Source organism: Phoca vitulina, unplaced genomic scaffold, assembly GCF_004348235.1.
Source record: "Phoca vitulina isolate PV1807 unplaced genomic scaffold, GSC_HSeal_1.0 scaffold36, whole genome shotgun sequence".
Lineage (NCBI taxonomy): Eukaryota > Metazoa > Chordata > Mammalia > Carnivora > Phocidae > Phoca > Phoca vitulina.
In genome coordinates this window covers 8,947,803-8,963,936 of record NW_022589739.1, presented here as the reverse complement: position 1 = coordinate 8,963,936, position 16,134 = coordinate 8,947,803, and the positions used below count along the sequence as shown (strand labels likewise).

General features: G+C 45.0%; 1 protein-coding gene across 1 annotated transcript; it reads left to right on the top strand.

Annotated features, from left to right (window-relative positions):
- The first annotated feature begins 5,755 nt into the window (after positions 1-5,755).
- EIF3F (eukaryotic translation initiation factor 3 subunit F) lies at positions 5,756-13,456 on the top strand. The gene is made up of 8 exons (XM_032427387.1): positions 5,756-6,162; positions 9,446-9,516; positions 9,785-9,864; positions 10,289-10,426; positions 11,765-11,856; positions 12,272-12,408; positions 12,542-12,655; positions 13,230-13,456. Exons 1-8 carry the CDS (start codon positions 5,763-5,765, stop codon positions 13,305-13,307), a joined length of 1,110 nt encoding a protein of 369 aa, XP_032283278.1. The 5' UTR covers positions 5,756-5,762; the 3' UTR covers positions 13,308-13,456.
- Positions 13,457-16,134: the final 2,678 nt, after the last annotated feature.

The window sequence follows — 16,134 nt, the reverse complement described above, 5'->3', positions numbered from 1 at the left end:
AACATTTACTAGCATACCACTGAATGATAATATTCTAATACTCATAATAATAATATTATCTGTTATAATATTCTAATTTTCATAATAAATTCTATTGTATATAATTCTATTATAATAAATACCTATTCTAATATATAATATTAATTCATAATACTACCGTTGATAATGTTCTAATCCTTGGTTTGGGTTGTAGGTTCTGTTCATTAGTTAAAAAATGAATGAGTGTTCTATTCTTGGTTTGGATAATAAGTCCTGTTCTTTATGTTATTTAAAAAATAATGAGTGACGGGCACCTGGGTGGCTCAGTCAGTTAAGCATCTGCCTTTGGCTTAGGTCATGATCTCAGGGTCCTGGGATCGAGCCCCACATCGTCGGGCTCCCTGCTCAATGGGGAGTCTGCTTCTCCCTCTGCCTCTGCCCCTCCCCAGCTCATGCTCACTCTCTCTCACTCTCAAATAAATAAATAAAATCTTTTTTAAAAAAGCTTAAAAATAATGAGCAAATGAATGAACGAAACAAAAAAAGAAGCTCATGAATGAGCCAAAGTGTCATGAACTAAAGAGTATGATTATTACAATTCTGTGTACCTGTGATAGAAAAAAAGAGCACTAAGTTTCTTCCATCTGGGAGACATCAAGTGTCAAAAGAACCTCCACTAATGAATGTGGTCCATGGACACCTGAAAAGTACCATCCCACTCTCAGAGCAACGCACCAGGCTGCAGGAATGAGAAGATGGGCACATCTAGCCCAGTGGAGATGAACATTCACCGTGCAGGTCTGAGGCTTCAGGTCTGTGACACTGTTGCTTTTAAACCGTGTGGGAGTTGCTCCTTACCACCCCAGCCCAAAAGGGCTTTCAGACAGAGGGGCTTCTGTGCAAATTCCAGCGTAGCAGAGGAGTGTCTCAGCCCTAGTGGAGCCTGGATAAGGCGCAGAACTTCCTGAAGCCGGCCGGCAGTGAGCAGTGAGCCGAGACAAACTGTGGGAGGCAGCCTACAAGCCTGCCTATGCTGGGGGGCGGGGGGTCCACCAAGGTATGGGTCCTGCCCAGCCCTGCCCCACCAAGAAAGGCTCATTAAGTCCCACTCGCAGCTCTGAGAGAGCCTAGGGCTCCCCCTTGCGGCCCTCCCGTAGTTGGAGCTGTAGTCAAAGCTCCCTTCACTCCAGCCTGTCATTGAAGAGGTGGGATGGGTTCGTCAAGCTCCGGGCCCCAGTTTTAACATGAGCCTGTAGCTATGACCTTCATCTTTTCAGGAAGGACTGTAAAGTATACTGCTGAGGACAGCCAGGATCCCAGGTATGATGGTGAATTTTATGTGTCAGTTTGACTAGGGCACAGGATCTCCAGATATTTGGTCAAACATTCTAGGTGTGTCTGTGAGGGTGCTTTTGGATAAGTTGAACATTTAAATTGATAGACTGAATAAAGCAGATTGCCATCCCTAATGTGGGTGGGCCTTGTCCAATCAGTTGAAGGCCTACATAGAACAAAGAGCTGGTCCCCACCTGGAGTAAGAGGGAACTTCACCTGCCTGACTGCTTGAGCAGGACACTGGTCTTTTCTAACCTTCAGACTCAAACTGAAACATAGGCTCTTTCTAGGTCTTGAGTCTGTCTGCTTTTGGACTAGAACTATATATTGGCTCTCTTGGGTCTCCAGATTGCTGACTAAAGATCTTGGGACTTCTCAGCCTCCATAATCACATGAGCCAATCCCTTATTTAAATATATGTATATTTAATATATACATGGTTCTTCTGAGCATATACCATGTGTACAACACATTTCCCATATTCAAGGGGATAGTTCATTTTCTCTTTCCCCATGCCTTCTGCCCTTTCCTGATGAACCTAGCCCTCAGAGTGTCTGTTTATAGCATTCAGCCTCCCTGGATCCCTCAGTCAATGGTTGAAAAGCCAGCATCCTGGATGTATGTATTTCCTTGTCCTGGCTGGTCAGCATTCCCAGGAAGACCATGCCAATGATCTCTCCCTGCCTGCCTCTTAGCTATATGGCTGGAGAAAAATACAAAAGTTGACCATATCCTTGAGGTCTCCAGGCTCAGCTGGGCCCTCCCATAATTGACCAATGCCTTTGATGGCTCACTTTTGGTCCCTCTTCCACCACCCAAAGGCTGAACCCCACCCTTGCACTGCCATTCTTAACAGATCACCTTGGCTCCACTTCCCTAAGAAAAACATCACTTGACAGGAGGTCCTGCAACTTCCCTTCATTCCCCAATTCAAAGTGTCTCTGATTCTTCATCCACCTCTTTCTCTTTTCTTCCCAGAGAGAAAGGTCTTTAGGCCATTGATGTAAAGGCAAAGTTCTTGGTGGTGAAGTGTCCACACCCAACTCAAATACATGGATAGGAGGTCCCAGGGGTGTGCATGGTCAGTTTGGGGCAACAACACCTCTTCATCAGAGGTGATTCTCTCCTCTGGCCTTCTTCCCACGGAATGATCTCAAGGGATAAGCCCTTGCTAAGGCAGACTCCCACTGGGCACCCATAAGGGAGGCCACAGCCTAGGGCAGTCTCTGTAGCATGTCCCTCATCCTGTGCAAGGCCATCCCTTTCATCTTCCTTGTCCTTTCAGGTCTTTCTCCCTCCCTCCTTGTTTCATTAGTTGGTTCTCTTTCTCAATTCAATCTTTCTCTTTCCTTTAGATCCTTACCTTTAGTTTAAAATATACTTAAAATTTTTGCAGTCTAAATTGTCCCCTTCTCGTATTATGCTGAGCGAAATAAGTCAAACAGAGAAAGACATGTATCATATGACCTCACTGATATGAGGAATTCTTAATCTCAGGAAACAAACTGAGGGTTGCTGGAGTGGGGGGTGGGGTGGGAGGGATGGGGTGACTGGGTGATGGACACTGGGGAGGGTATGTGTTCTGGTAAGCGCTGTGAATTGTGCAAGACTGTTGAATCTCAGATCTGTACCTCTGAAACAAATAATGCAATATATGTTAAGAAAGAAAAAAAGAAGAAGAAGAATGTAGCAGGAGGGGAAGAATGAAGGGGGGGAAATCGGAGGGGGAGAAGAACCATGAGAGACGATGGACTCTGAAAAACAAACTGAGGGTTCTAGAGGGGAGGGGGTTGGGAGGATGGGTTAGCCTGGTGATGGGTATTGAGGAGGGCACGTTCTGCATGGAGCACTGGGTGTTATGCACAAACAATGAATCATGGAACACTATATCTAAAACTAATGATGTAATGTATGGGGATTAACATAACAATAAAAAAAAATTTAAAAAAATAAATAAATAAATTGTCCCCTTCTCAGTTCTACTGTTCCCCCTGCTACTGCCTTAAATGTCTCCTCTCCTTCCCACCAACTCTCTTGATAGAGTAGCCAGCACTCACTGCCATCAGTTCAAACTGACCATTCTCACACCTGAATTCTTATTTCCATGCCCACCCCACCCTCAGTTCCACGGACACTGCTCTGCTAGGGTTGGTAAAGATCCGGATTACCAAATCCAAGTCCCCTTTCAATCCTCCTCTGATAGGCTGTTCAGCTGTGTTTTGGGAGAATTAAAAGAAAGAATGCATGTCTGCCTAGAGCATTGACAGGGGAGCTGGATCATGTGAATTCTATTTATGGAAGGTAGCTCCAAAGAGAAAGCAGTTCTTGGACATGAGAGTCAGGGCTAAGAAGTCCAACCTCACCCATCCACCTTGTCAACTGGATGCCAGGACTTGACCTAATTAAGGGAGTTGATTGGTTTCCTGACATGCAGATATTCTCATTCCCGCTGTTCCAAGAAGGAAACTGAGACTCAGAAAAAATTATAGATTGTCCAAAGTTATGTAGTACGTTAGAATCAGAGCTCCTTCCATTACACAGCAGTGATAATAGCTACCACTTAATAATAATAACTGCTGTAAATCAGGCACATGCTAAGAGCTTCACAGAGGTTTACTCATTGAAACCTCTCCCAAAGTACAGACTAGCATCTCCACCTGACCACTCTACAGTTCTGCTTGGCTGTCTAATAAACATCTCAAGGGCAACACCTCCAAAATTGAACTGAGGATCTTTTCCCAAAAAACTGCTCCACTTGTAGCTTTCACTATCTCAATTGATGAGAACTTCTTCATTCTACTTGTTCAGCGTGTGCGTGCACACACACACACACACACACACACTGAAGTCATCTTTGACTCCTCTATTTCACACCTCACATACAATTTCTCAGAAAAGCCTGTTGTCTCTAAAGATATCCCTATTCTACCCACTTCTCATCATGTCCACTGCTACTGGCCTGGTCCCCTCCACCATCAACTCTCCCTTGGTTACCTGCTAATCTCCTAACATGTCTCCCTGCTCTTTCTCTCTCACCCTCCTCTCCTCAGCAGCCACCCCACCTCAGTCCCTTCTATTCTTCTCAAAGCAGAGTGATCCTTTTAAAACCCAGACAGATCATGACTTTCCCCTGCTCCACACCATGCAATGGCCACCACCTCCCTCAGACTAAAAGTCAAAGTCCTTTCCAAGGCTTAGGACGTCCCTAATGATCTGCTCTGCAACCCCTATTCAAAGGTCCATCTCCTGCTCTTCCCTGCCATGATCTTAACACTCCAGCCACCAAATAGCCTCCTCACACACTCCAGGCCTGCTCCTGCCTTAAGCCTTTGACTAGCTTATCCCTCTACCTGGAGGCTCCTCCCCCCAATAATAGCCACCTCCCTCACCTCCTTAAATCCACTCAAATCTCACATTCTCATTGTTACCTACCCTAACTCCTGATTCCCCCATGCCGCACTAATTTTTCCTTTTTCATAGCACTCATCACCTTCTAACGTATTATATGATGTATTTATTTGTCTCTCTCCACTAGATTGTGAATTCTTCGAGGACAACGATCCTCATTTTGTTCATTGATATATATATTCCAAGCGCCTAAGACAGCGTTTGTCACATATTCAAACTGGTAAATGAGTAAGCCACTGCACTGACATCTTACCACGCTGTCAAGAAGTGCCTTGCTGGAGTGGGGGGCGGGGGGTGGGAGGGATGGGGTGGCTGGGTGATAGACATTGGGGAGGGTATGTGCTATGGTGAGTGCTGTGAATTGTGCAAGACTGTTGAATTACAGCTCTCTACCTCTGAAACAAATAATGCAATATATGTTAAGAAAAAAAAGAAGATAGCAGGAGGGGAAGAATGAAGGGGGAAATCGGAGGGGGAGAGGAACCATGAGAGACGATGGACTCTGAGAAACAAACTGAGGGTTCTAGAGGGGAGGGGGGTGGGGGGAAGGGTTAGCCTGGTGATGGGTATTAAAAAGGGCACGTTCTGCATGGAGCACTGGGTGTTATGCACAAACAATGAATCATGGAACACTACATCAAAAACTAATGATGTAATGTATGGTGATTAACATAACAATAAAAAAATTTTTAAAAAGGCACTTTAACATTCACTATCCTTTTGAAGTCAAAACAGGAATTGCGACCCATTCTCCGCTCTCTAGGTCCATCTGGCGGCAGCTGCGCAGATGGAATTGGTCCTCTTCTCTCAGCGCCGTCCCAAGTTTGTTCGGAACTATTTAGCTCGGTTCTCACTGAGTGCTCATCGGACCAAAATCAAAAAGCACAAACCCAGAGGAGGAAATTGTAGTGCCTTGAGGAGCATCATCCATAACCAATAGGCGCAAAGATCTAGTTCACGTGGTTCAAATTCAGCCTATCGTGCTGCTAATATTCTTCAACTCACCCCCTTCCGCTTCTGGCTTTTTCTTTCTCGACAAGATGGCCACACCGGGAGCATCGGCGAGTGCTCCTGCCGCCACTCCAGCTCCAGCCCCCGCCCCGGCCGCAGCCCCAGCCTCGGTCCCAGCCCCGGCTCCAACCCCAGCCTCAGCGCCAGCGCCGGCTCCGGCTCCAGCGCCGGTCCCAGCTCCAACGCCGGCTCCAGCCTCATCCTCAGACTCGGCGACTGCAGCGGCCACGACTGCGGCTCCGGGCCAGACCCCGGCCTCAACGCCAGCCCCAGCGCAGACTCCGGCGCAGTCGCTGCCGGGTCCGGCTCTCCCAGGCCCCTTCCCTGGCGGCCGTGTGGTCCGGCTGCACCCGGTCATTTTGGCCTCCATCGTGGACAGCTACGAGCGACGCAACGAGGGCGCTGCCCGAGTTATCGGGACTCTGCTGGGTGAGTGGTCAGACCGAATTGACGTTCTCTTCTACCTCCCACCTCCCTTTTATCTTGTTCACTTCTCGTCCCATCCCCATTGACTTCTTCCTCTTCCTCCATCCCACCTTCCTGCCGCGATTTATCTCCTTAAGGAACTTGAGCTTTCCTGCCAGATGCTGTCACTTCGGTCGACATAAAATACGTAAGCAGTAGTGAGTTACTGAATAAATACCGCGTGCCGAATGATTTACTTTTTATTTTTAATCTTCCCAGCATTATTTCAGGTCAAGTGTGATTAGTCCCAGACTACCAAAAATGAATTCAGAATGCTGACTAGGAAGTCAAAAACGTTTGACTCCCTAAACCCAGTGACCTCGCCCCCCCCCCGACTAAAAGTCTTTATTTTCCAGGTGTTTACAAAGACGTTTTTAACCAGTTGGCAAAAGGAGTGGGGACATCTGTAAAAAGACATCCCTTTCAACAAGTAAACCAGTTTGGCAGAAACTCATTTAGGGTTTCAGTAATATTCTGCTTTCCTAGACATTTAATGCTGGTCTTCTGTCTGTAGTCTCCCTGATATGTTAATTTGTAAAACTGAGAAGCAGTAAAGAAGGATTACTGATAATAGGCCCCTTTCTCTGGGGACTGCTGATCCCATCAAAGTCATTTCACTCCATCTTTGTCACCAATTTTAGATACCTTTGTGAATCCACTCTAGCTTCAATCGTCATTTTTCGTATTCTCAAATACGTAATAGTCCTTCCACCATAGAAGACAATCGGTGTGTTGCAAAGAGGACAAGATTTATAGGTAGTTTTCACCAAATATTAACCATGTGCCTTGGGACAAATTACCTAAAGTCTAGTTCTTTCGGGGGCTACTTAGACTTAGTCTTTGCAGGAACTAAATTATCACTAAAGGCATCTAACTGCTGGCACACATTAGGTACAAGATGGCTGTTGGTTGCCATCCTCCCCCACATCAGCGCTGTACACCCCCCAACACACACACACACACACACACACACACACCCTGCTGTCTGTCTTTGAAGGTTTAGCGTTGTACAGGAACTTCAACGGACCCATAATCTTCCAAACATTGTCAAGGTTTTCCTCAAACTAAGCCTTTGTATTCTCTTTGCCACTAATACCTTCCCTGCTCTCCCTCATTTAAGTTCCACTCATTTTCCAGGATCCCAGGAAAAAGGTTACGTGTCAGTCCTTCATCTCATACTACCACCCTCACCTCCATTCTTTTTTTATTGTTATGTTAATCACCATACATTACATCATTAGTTTTAGATGTAGTGTTCCATGATTTATTGTGCACAACACCCAGTGCTCCATGCAGAACGTGCCCTCTTTAATACCCATCACCAGGCTAACCCATCCCCCCAACCCCCTCCCCTCTAGAACCCTCAGTTTGTTTCTCAGAGTCCATAGTCTCTCATGGTTCGTCTCCCCCTCCGATTTCCCCCTCTTCATTCTTCCCCTCCTGCTATCTTCTTCTTTTTTTTTTTTCCTTAACATATATTGCATTATTTGTTTCAGAGGTACAGATCTGAGATTCAACAGTCTTGCACAATTCACAGCGCTCACCATAGCACATACCCTCCCCAGTGTCTATCACCCAGTCACCCCATCCCTCCCACCCCCCACCACTCCAGCAACCCTCAGTTTGTTTCCTGAGATTAAGAATTCCTCATATCAGTGAGGTCATGTGATACATGTCTTTCTCTGATTGACTTATTTCGCTCAGCATAATACCCTCCAGTTCCATCCACGTCGTTGCAAATGGCAAGATCTCATTCCTTTTGATGGCTGCCTAATATTCCATTGTATATATATACCACATCTTCTTTATCCATTCATCTGTTGATGGACATCTTGGCTCTTTCCACAGTTTGGCTATTGCCTCACCTCCATTCTTAACTGTGTCCTGCTTTGAGCTCCTGTTATAAATGATTTTTTGCAACACTAACTTGGCACTGACAAATACTGATTTACTCTTTTAGCTCCAGTGCCAAATGTTCCAGACTCACTGGAGCTATTTAACTAAAGAAACAGTTCTCCACCCAGGGAGACCACTAAGTGCCCCAGATACTGTAGTGATCCTAGTTAGACCGACTGTAATCTAGATCTTCAGATCCTTCTTCCAGACTGGGATCATGGTACAGTGCTAGGTGTTATAGAGACAGTACTTACTAAAGAATGAAACAAAGACTGCTCACTAGGAGCTTAAAATTGTCTCAGGTATTAATTCATGAAACATAATTAATTTGGTTAAATGAAGTCACTGGTACCTTTTAAGTATCACAAAACTGTTAGGTATTTAGAATTCAAAGTTTGACAAAACAACTACTCTAACCTTAAATTCAAGATGAAGATCTACTCATATGTAAATAATTGGAATACAATGTGATAAATGCTCGAACTAAAGGGTGTTGTAGTGGCATGGAACTATAGAAGAATTAAAACTGCTTCAGAAGTTTGAAATTGTCAAGTTTATCGAATGTTGATGAGAGGTCAAATAAGATAAAGCATATTTATCCACTGGGTTTGGAGACATAGTTTCAGCTACAGGAGCAGAAACCGTAGTGAAGTGGAATTAAACAGACAGGTGTGGCAGCATTGTGGTCTGTGGTAAAGGGGGGAAGTGCTTGAAGCCTTGTATGGGTGGTGCCAGTAGGTTAGAGAAACATGGAGAACTCAAGGGACTCGCAGTCTTAGGTCAAGAAACAAATGTAGTGGGAGTAAAGGTATCAGAACTAGAATAGAAGCTTGTGGTAAAAGACTGAAACTGATGTTTAAGGTTCACAGGTAGAAGGTTTCTGGATGATGATGGGGTTAAGGTTATGACCACGGGACTAGATGGCTGAAAGGAGGTACAGGTGAAGCTCCCTAAAATTGTACTCTGAGGCTAGGCTTCTGTATGGGTGGCTTACGTAGACATTGTCAGAGTTTTGTGGATTGAATTATAAGAGAAAGTCTAGTGGCTGAAAAGTGAAGGTCACAGAGTGAAGATCTGGAGCAGGACTGGTAGCAGTAAAGAACAGATAGCAGAAGAGCTTGTGAAGGAAGAATAGACCTTGTTTGTTGATGGTTAAAGTAAAGAGATGACTTCAGAGTTTCAGTTCTCTGGAGAATCCTGGTTCCATTGATGCACATGGCTGAACTTGGAGCTTATGAGTTCAATTTTTTGTTCATTGACTTTGAGGAAGCCTCTGAAAGTATTTGGAAAGTAATCGGAGGCTATTGAGAGCTCTAGGGTTTTATAACACATGGACAATTCTCTCTCACAGGAACCGTTGACAAGCATTCAGTGGAGGTTACTAACTGCTTTTCAGTGCCGCACAACGAGTCAGAAGATGAGGTGAGTGGGAGCTTGAGCTGCCACTGTGTGGTCTGTAGCTATTCGTTTGCTAGGCTCTCCCTAAACCCCCTCCCTCCTCCCCGCCCCCCCCCCGCCCCGCACAGTATGTTGAGTTCATAACTAGAAGTCCTACAGTTCAAAGAGCTTTTTTTCTATGTGTACATACTTGCTGGCCCTCTTTTGTCTGCTGGGGGTGGCCGCTTGTCCTTTTCTTCCATTTTTTTCTATGGACTTCTGGCTTAGCTTCCTTTTCTGCCTGCCCTCTTAGGTGGCTGTTGACATGGAATTTGCTAAGAACATGTATGAATTACACAAGAAAGTCTCTCCAAATGAGCTCATCCTGGGCTGGTAAGTTGGAGTGGGGAGAATGGAAAGTTTCGGTGATTGCCAAGGTTTTTTGCGACCAGACTAGACATTACACTCTGTTTTGGAGACAATATTGGAAGTATATTACCTCAAGGATCTACAAATTTAGTGTGTTTTGCTGGCAGTTCTGATCTCATGAGGCCAAGAATATTTACTTCGAAACGTAGCTTTTACTAAGCAAGTATTTTTGCCTTGCTGGTGACTTATAAAGTTGAAAGAGCTCTGAGAGTCAGCCTTTGATTTGATTGGTACAGTTTTCAGTGTATTTATTATTTTTACATTTGGGGAGTCACGGGGGGTAACGCTACCATAGGAGTGTCAGGCACCTAGAGACACCCATGTCACCATCGTGTTTGGTCTTAATGTCACATGTAGACATGAATCCACACTGTGTTCCATTTTCCAGGTATGCTACAGGCCATGACATTACAGAGCACTCTGTGCTGATCCACGAGTACTACAGCCGGGAAGCCCCCAACCCCATTCACCTCACTGTGGACACGAGCCTCCAGAACGGCCGCATGAGCATCAAGGCCTATGTCAGGTGACCAGTGTTTTGGGACACAAAGGCGTAAAAGGCTTATCTAGTTCATACCATGCCTGGATGACACCCACCTCCACGCAAAGCAGGTTTAATCCTTCAGTGTATAGCTCATTATCTCCTAAGGAAGCCCATTCCTCACTCTCAACAGGTATCGTTAGAAGGGCTTTACTCTGAAACAAATCTGTCCCTGAAATATCCACTCACAGATACCAGTTGTACACCAAATTTCTACTCATTGGTCTTAACCAATTTCAAATGACAGTCTTTTAGGTATTTGCGCAAACTATCACGTTTTTCATGTCATCTTTTCTATAAACTAACTCTTCACGGCTCCTATAGCTGATCCTCACGTGGTATTTTGGTCACGATCCTTCACCACGTTCTGTTTTTTTCTGAGTCACCCTTTAGTTTGCCATTATCCTGAGAACTGAACACAGGACTCTGGGTAGTACACATTAAAGGATGACTGTCCTTTTTTGAATACATCTGTTACTCCAGGGTTGAGTACAGTTTTGATGACAATAAGATTATAGTTTTGACATACTGAGCTTGCAGGCAGTTAAAATGCCCGTTGATGGGGGAGGTTGAGAAGGACTCCAGTGGCATGCTGAAAAAGGGGCTGCTAGAGGAGTTGGGAGGATTGTCTTTCCTGGTTAGAGTGAAGGTATTTGTTAGTGCCTATCTTACTGAGTTTGACTTTGTGCTGTTTGTGTGTGTTGTGATGTAAGCAGTTAGCCATGATGCGGTGAGACAGTGGTGGTGGATGCCGAGTGCTTATGGGCTAGTTGGTGTACCACTAAGCCTTATTCATTGCCTGATTTCTTAGTCTTTCCAGATATTTCAGACTCTTCGTGGTCCAGTTAAAAATAATACTGTTGACATAGTAAAGGCAGTCACCTTATAGTGAGATTACTTATAGCACCTAATCTAGTCTTGGTGGGCTGGAGTCAATTGGCTTTTTTTCAGTGCTGATGAAGGGCTCAGTCTCATAGAAGACCTATCCTTTTTCTTCTTTCCTTGGGGGTGGATATCTGGGCAGCCAGCTCGACAGGGAAATCCAGTGTCTTGTTTCATCACTGAGATTGCACAGTGAGTGAAGCAGTCCTCTGAAGGCCAGGTCGGGTCTGAACGCTGAGTGCCCTCTCCCAGGCCAGGGTTTGTATGTGGAATGAGCTAGAGAAAAAAAAGTGACTTGCTCCCACGAGATCTGAGGTTTAGATGGTTCCAGCCTTATCTCAGAACTGTGGAACCCGTACTCTTGGTATAAGTGCTTTCCCAGCTTAGACTAGGAAGCTCTCCCCCAAGTCCATTTGTTTACCTTGACTTCTCTCTCCCCAGCACTTTAATGGGTGTCCCTGGGAGGACCATGGGGGTGATGTTCACACCTCTGACAGTGAAATATGCATATTATGACACTGAACGCATTGGAGGTGAGTAACCTTCCCATTCCTTCTTTTGAGGTCTGGTATTTTCAGGGGAGGGGTTTGCCACTCTAACGAGTGGAGGGCTTTGGGGGGGTTGAAGAGGAACCATTGATCTAAGGTTTGTGATATAAATCGGCTGCCAGGAATTATTTGTGGAATTATTAGAGGTGGGAAATTATCCGCACCAGAGGCTATGTGGCCATACATGTAAGAGCAAAACCAGCGATCAGCATACTGGGTACAGAAGTTGAGCTCTAGCAGGAAGAAGAAAAGCTAACAAGGGCAGAGCAGGGGAGTTTAGAGAAATTGGCTATGTCCAGAGGGAGATGGGGAAGTTAGCAGAATGGTTAGACATCATCTCTTTCCTGATGGGGTGACTGAAATCTCTGTGCCTGTTCTATTCCCCATCTCACTCCCACAGTTGACCTGATCATGAAGACCTGTTTTAGCCCCAACCGGGTGATTGGGCTCTCAAGCGACTTGCAGCAAGTAGGAGGGGCATCAGCTCGCATCCAGGATGCCCTAAGCACAGTGTTGCAGTATGCAGAGGATGTGCTGGTGAGGGGGGGAAGGAAAGAAAGGAGGAGGGCATGATCTCCACTCCGAGATCACTGAGAGGTGTGCTGGCAAAGTGGCAGTCCTCGGTGGTGAGAATTAACTGTGCCTCATTGTATCTTTGTTTGGTGCTCAGTCTGGAAAGGTGTCAGCTGACAATACCGTGGGCCGCTTCTTGATGAGTCTGGTTAACCAAGTACCCAAGATAGTTCCCGATGACTTTGAGACTATGCTCAACAGCAACATCAATGTGAGTGCCGTCCCTGGGCTTCTGGGATCTTGTGTCTTCCCCCACCTCAGCTCATGCACAAATGTGAAGGGAGTTGGGGGAGATGACCCAGAGGGGAGAGGAGGAGGGGCTTTGCCTTTGGCCCCTTGCAGTCCAGGTTGGGAGAAAGGAAGAGATAGTACACGTGCTTGGAGATGCCCCCGCCTTCTCTTCCTTGATTCCATATCTCAGGTACTGATACTACTGTGACTTGTTATGTAGATTCATGGTTGAAAGAAATGGTAAATCCAGAGGTTAATGAAAATGCAATTTCTTATTTTCCCCATCTGAGTTCACAAACACTCCCTCCTCCATATTCTACCCATGGACCTTGGCTAAAGCACCCCACGTTTATTAGTGTATCGGTAGGGACGAAAAAGTGTTCTCAAACATTTCCTTCTTATCTTCCACCTTCGACTCTTGCCCAGCCTCTTCCTGAGCTGTCATTTATCCAGGCTGTCCTCCTACCCAGTATTCACCATGAGCTGGCCAATGCCAGACTTTCTTTTCCCTTTCCACCCAATCCCTCACTCATTGTGGCTTCTTCCTCTTCCAGGACCTGCTGATGGTGACCTACCTGGCCAATCTCACGCAGTCACAGATTGCCCTCAATGAGAAACTTGTAAACCTGTGAATGGGCCCCACGCAGCACTCCTGCCAGTCTGGGCCACCCTAGGACTCAGAATGGAGTGAAGTAGAATGGTTTTCTTGTGGTTTGAGTCACACTGAGTCAGTCAACTGCTTGTGACTCTAAATAAATATAGCCTACCTTTTGTAAATGAATCCATCTTACATGAGTTTACTGCTGGGTGGGGGGGGAAAACTGTTCTAGAGCACACATAGAAACCAGGAAGTGAATACTCGGGGTTGGTTGTGTGTTTATGACTCTCCATCAGTGGTTGCTTGCACCCATAGCCCAAGCTCAAGCCACTTTATCTTCACCTGACTCCAGACCAGATAGCCTTCTTTGCACACTGGTTTTATTAGAGGTACTTTATTCCCACTCTTTTGCCTATGATCAGAGCAAACTGAACCTCCAAAAAATAGATTTTTATCACTTCTCTTCCGTAGCACCTTAAATGAATGGCAATACAGAGTGGTGCCCTGTGCACAGTTAGGAGTACCTAGAGCATGTGCTAGTGAGTGAGTGGAGAGGAAAGAAGGGAGTGGGTACAAATCTCAGTCCTGGGACCCATGAGGATATGCTGGTGGAAAGACAGTCTTCTGAGGATTAACTGCGCTTTACCAAATTTTTCTTTTGGCTTTCAGTCTGGAAAGGTATCCACTGACAATACTCTGAACCATTTCTTGGTGGGTCATGTGGTTTCCACAAGAAGTAAAAATGAGAATCCATGGAGGGAAAATAAGAGAATTAGATACTTAATCTGAACTGAAAGAGTAGAGAATGTGGTCAGAGTCATAAACTACTTGAATAATTATTTCAAGAACTTTTTGCCACTATGGTTTGGGGGGGCAAAATTAGTATCTATAGATTAAAGAGATTTCCCCAAAACTCCCAAATTTCTTGGGTAATATATGTAACTTGAGACCACCCTTTGGAATCTAAGCAAAGACTAGATGACATTTCCCAGGGATTTTGTAGGATAGTGGTGACCTCAAACAGCCCTTTCGTCTGATATCCTAGAGTGTTCTACCTGGGCACTGCGAGATGTCTTGGGTTGAGAAAGAAATGGGTCATTATTCAGGGACTGAGGCTTGGTTACATATTGGAGTGAAAAGGCGAATGAAGGCAAGTGCGTATCAAAAAGGCCTGGATCCTGAATCTGGTTCTGAGATCTGTAACCTTAGGAAAGACAAAATCTGAGGGTCATAAAATGCGGATCATAATAATACATAGCCCATTAGAGTACTGTGTGAATTTGATAAAGTAATGAATATCAGGTTAACGTGCAGACAACAGTGCCTGGTAACAGTAAGCATACGGGAAGTGGTAGCGATTACGTCTAAAGCTGAGTACAGTTCAAAAGTAGTAAGAAACCTATGAACCCCATCCTGGATCCCAATTCTGATTCTGATATGTAACCTTACGAAATACAAGTTCTTGGGGTTATATATATAGTAAAGATACTTTTTTACATGTAGGTAAACATAAATACATGAGATGATAAAAGTTATGCCAAATTGTGAGGTTAAAAATAGCATGCACAATGGGAAAAGGGTTGATCAGAGCTCCAGTGTTTGTGTTCTATTTTTTGGGTGGGTGGTTTAATACCAACTTTAGTTTTTTTAAATATGCGTGCTAAAATGCCAAGGTTGATCACTGAAAATATGTATAACCTCCAAATGAAAGTGATAGGAAATAATGGAATAAGGAAAAGGAAAGAAATTTTTTTAAATTGAGAAATGAGAAAGCATGAAAAAAGTGGGTAAAGCAAATTAATAAAGATGGCAAAAATAAGTCCAGATATAGTAACCACAATAAATGTAAAAAGGATTAAACTAACGAGGAAAAAAAGGATTGAATTTTAAAGCAAAACAAACCCCAGCCATACTTCGTTTGCAGGAGACACAACTAAAACATGGACACAGAAAGTTGTCTTGCAACTATAAGCAGGACATCTTAAAATGTTGAATAAAAAAGAGTAGTCTCAGGAGACATTACATATTACAGAGTCAAAATGCAAAATCTAACCCTTCCTCTTTCCTTAGAGGCTGCTGAGAGCCTGGTACCCTTGACCCTCCTGAGAAGCATAGGACAGGGGACAAGAGAAATACCATCTCTCAAGAAATGTGCTGTCTTCAAGCCGAGGGCAGCCAAAAGCATTTCTCCTGGAATTGAGATTGTAAACCTACAGAAGGCCAGAAGAGTCACTGGGGAAGATTTTCACTGAGGAGGTAAACCTAGATCCCAGGAATGGAACTTGAAAGATGGCAAGGAGGTGTTCCTGGGAGTGAGAATAAGCTTGAGCGAAGCAAAGGTAGACTGTGGCCTGGACACAGTGAAGAGACATGGTGCAGAGGACAGCTAGCAAGAGAGTGGTTGGTGCAGGCTTGGCAGCCCCAGAATAGCTTAGGAAGACCTCTGCAAAGGTTCTGAGAGAGACAGGAGTACCTTTCAGGGTGATGCCATTGGTCATCTGAAAGGTAGGTGGAGTGGTCCAAGGGAGAACTGTAGGTAACGTGAATTAGGACCTTAAGAGGCCCAGGAAACGAAGAGGCAGAACACATGAGAAACGGCAGCCTGGCATGCCTTGGTTGAGCACACGGTACAGGGTTCTTTGCCATTTGCTCTGCCTGGTGGCTGCCACACACCCTCCCATTCCGTACAGAGTGGGACGTGGAAGCAGTGACTGCCAGCAGTTCTGAGCATCCCATGACGGGGAGAAGCAGCAATCTGTTGGAAACAGGAAGTTAAGGCTAAGATGGCACTTCCACAGTCCGAGCAGAAATGGAACAAGCCTGTACCGATGAAGATAATGCTCCAGAGCTGGCAAACTCCC

Excerpts from the sequence above, each read along its gene's own strand:
- EIF3F (XM_032427387.1), top strand. The coding sequence starts at position 5,763 with ATGGCCACACCGGGAGCATCGGCGAGTGCTCCTGCCGCCACTCCAGCT. Across the intron at positions 6,163-9,445 it reads AGTTATCGGGACTCTGCTGG|GAACCGTTGACAAGCATTCA; the intron begins GTGAGTGGTCAG and ends TCTCTCTCACAG. Across the intron at positions 9,865-10,288 it reads AATGAGCTCATCCTGGGCTG|GTATGCTACAGGCCATGACA; the intron begins GTAAGTTGGAGT and ends TCCATTTTCCAG.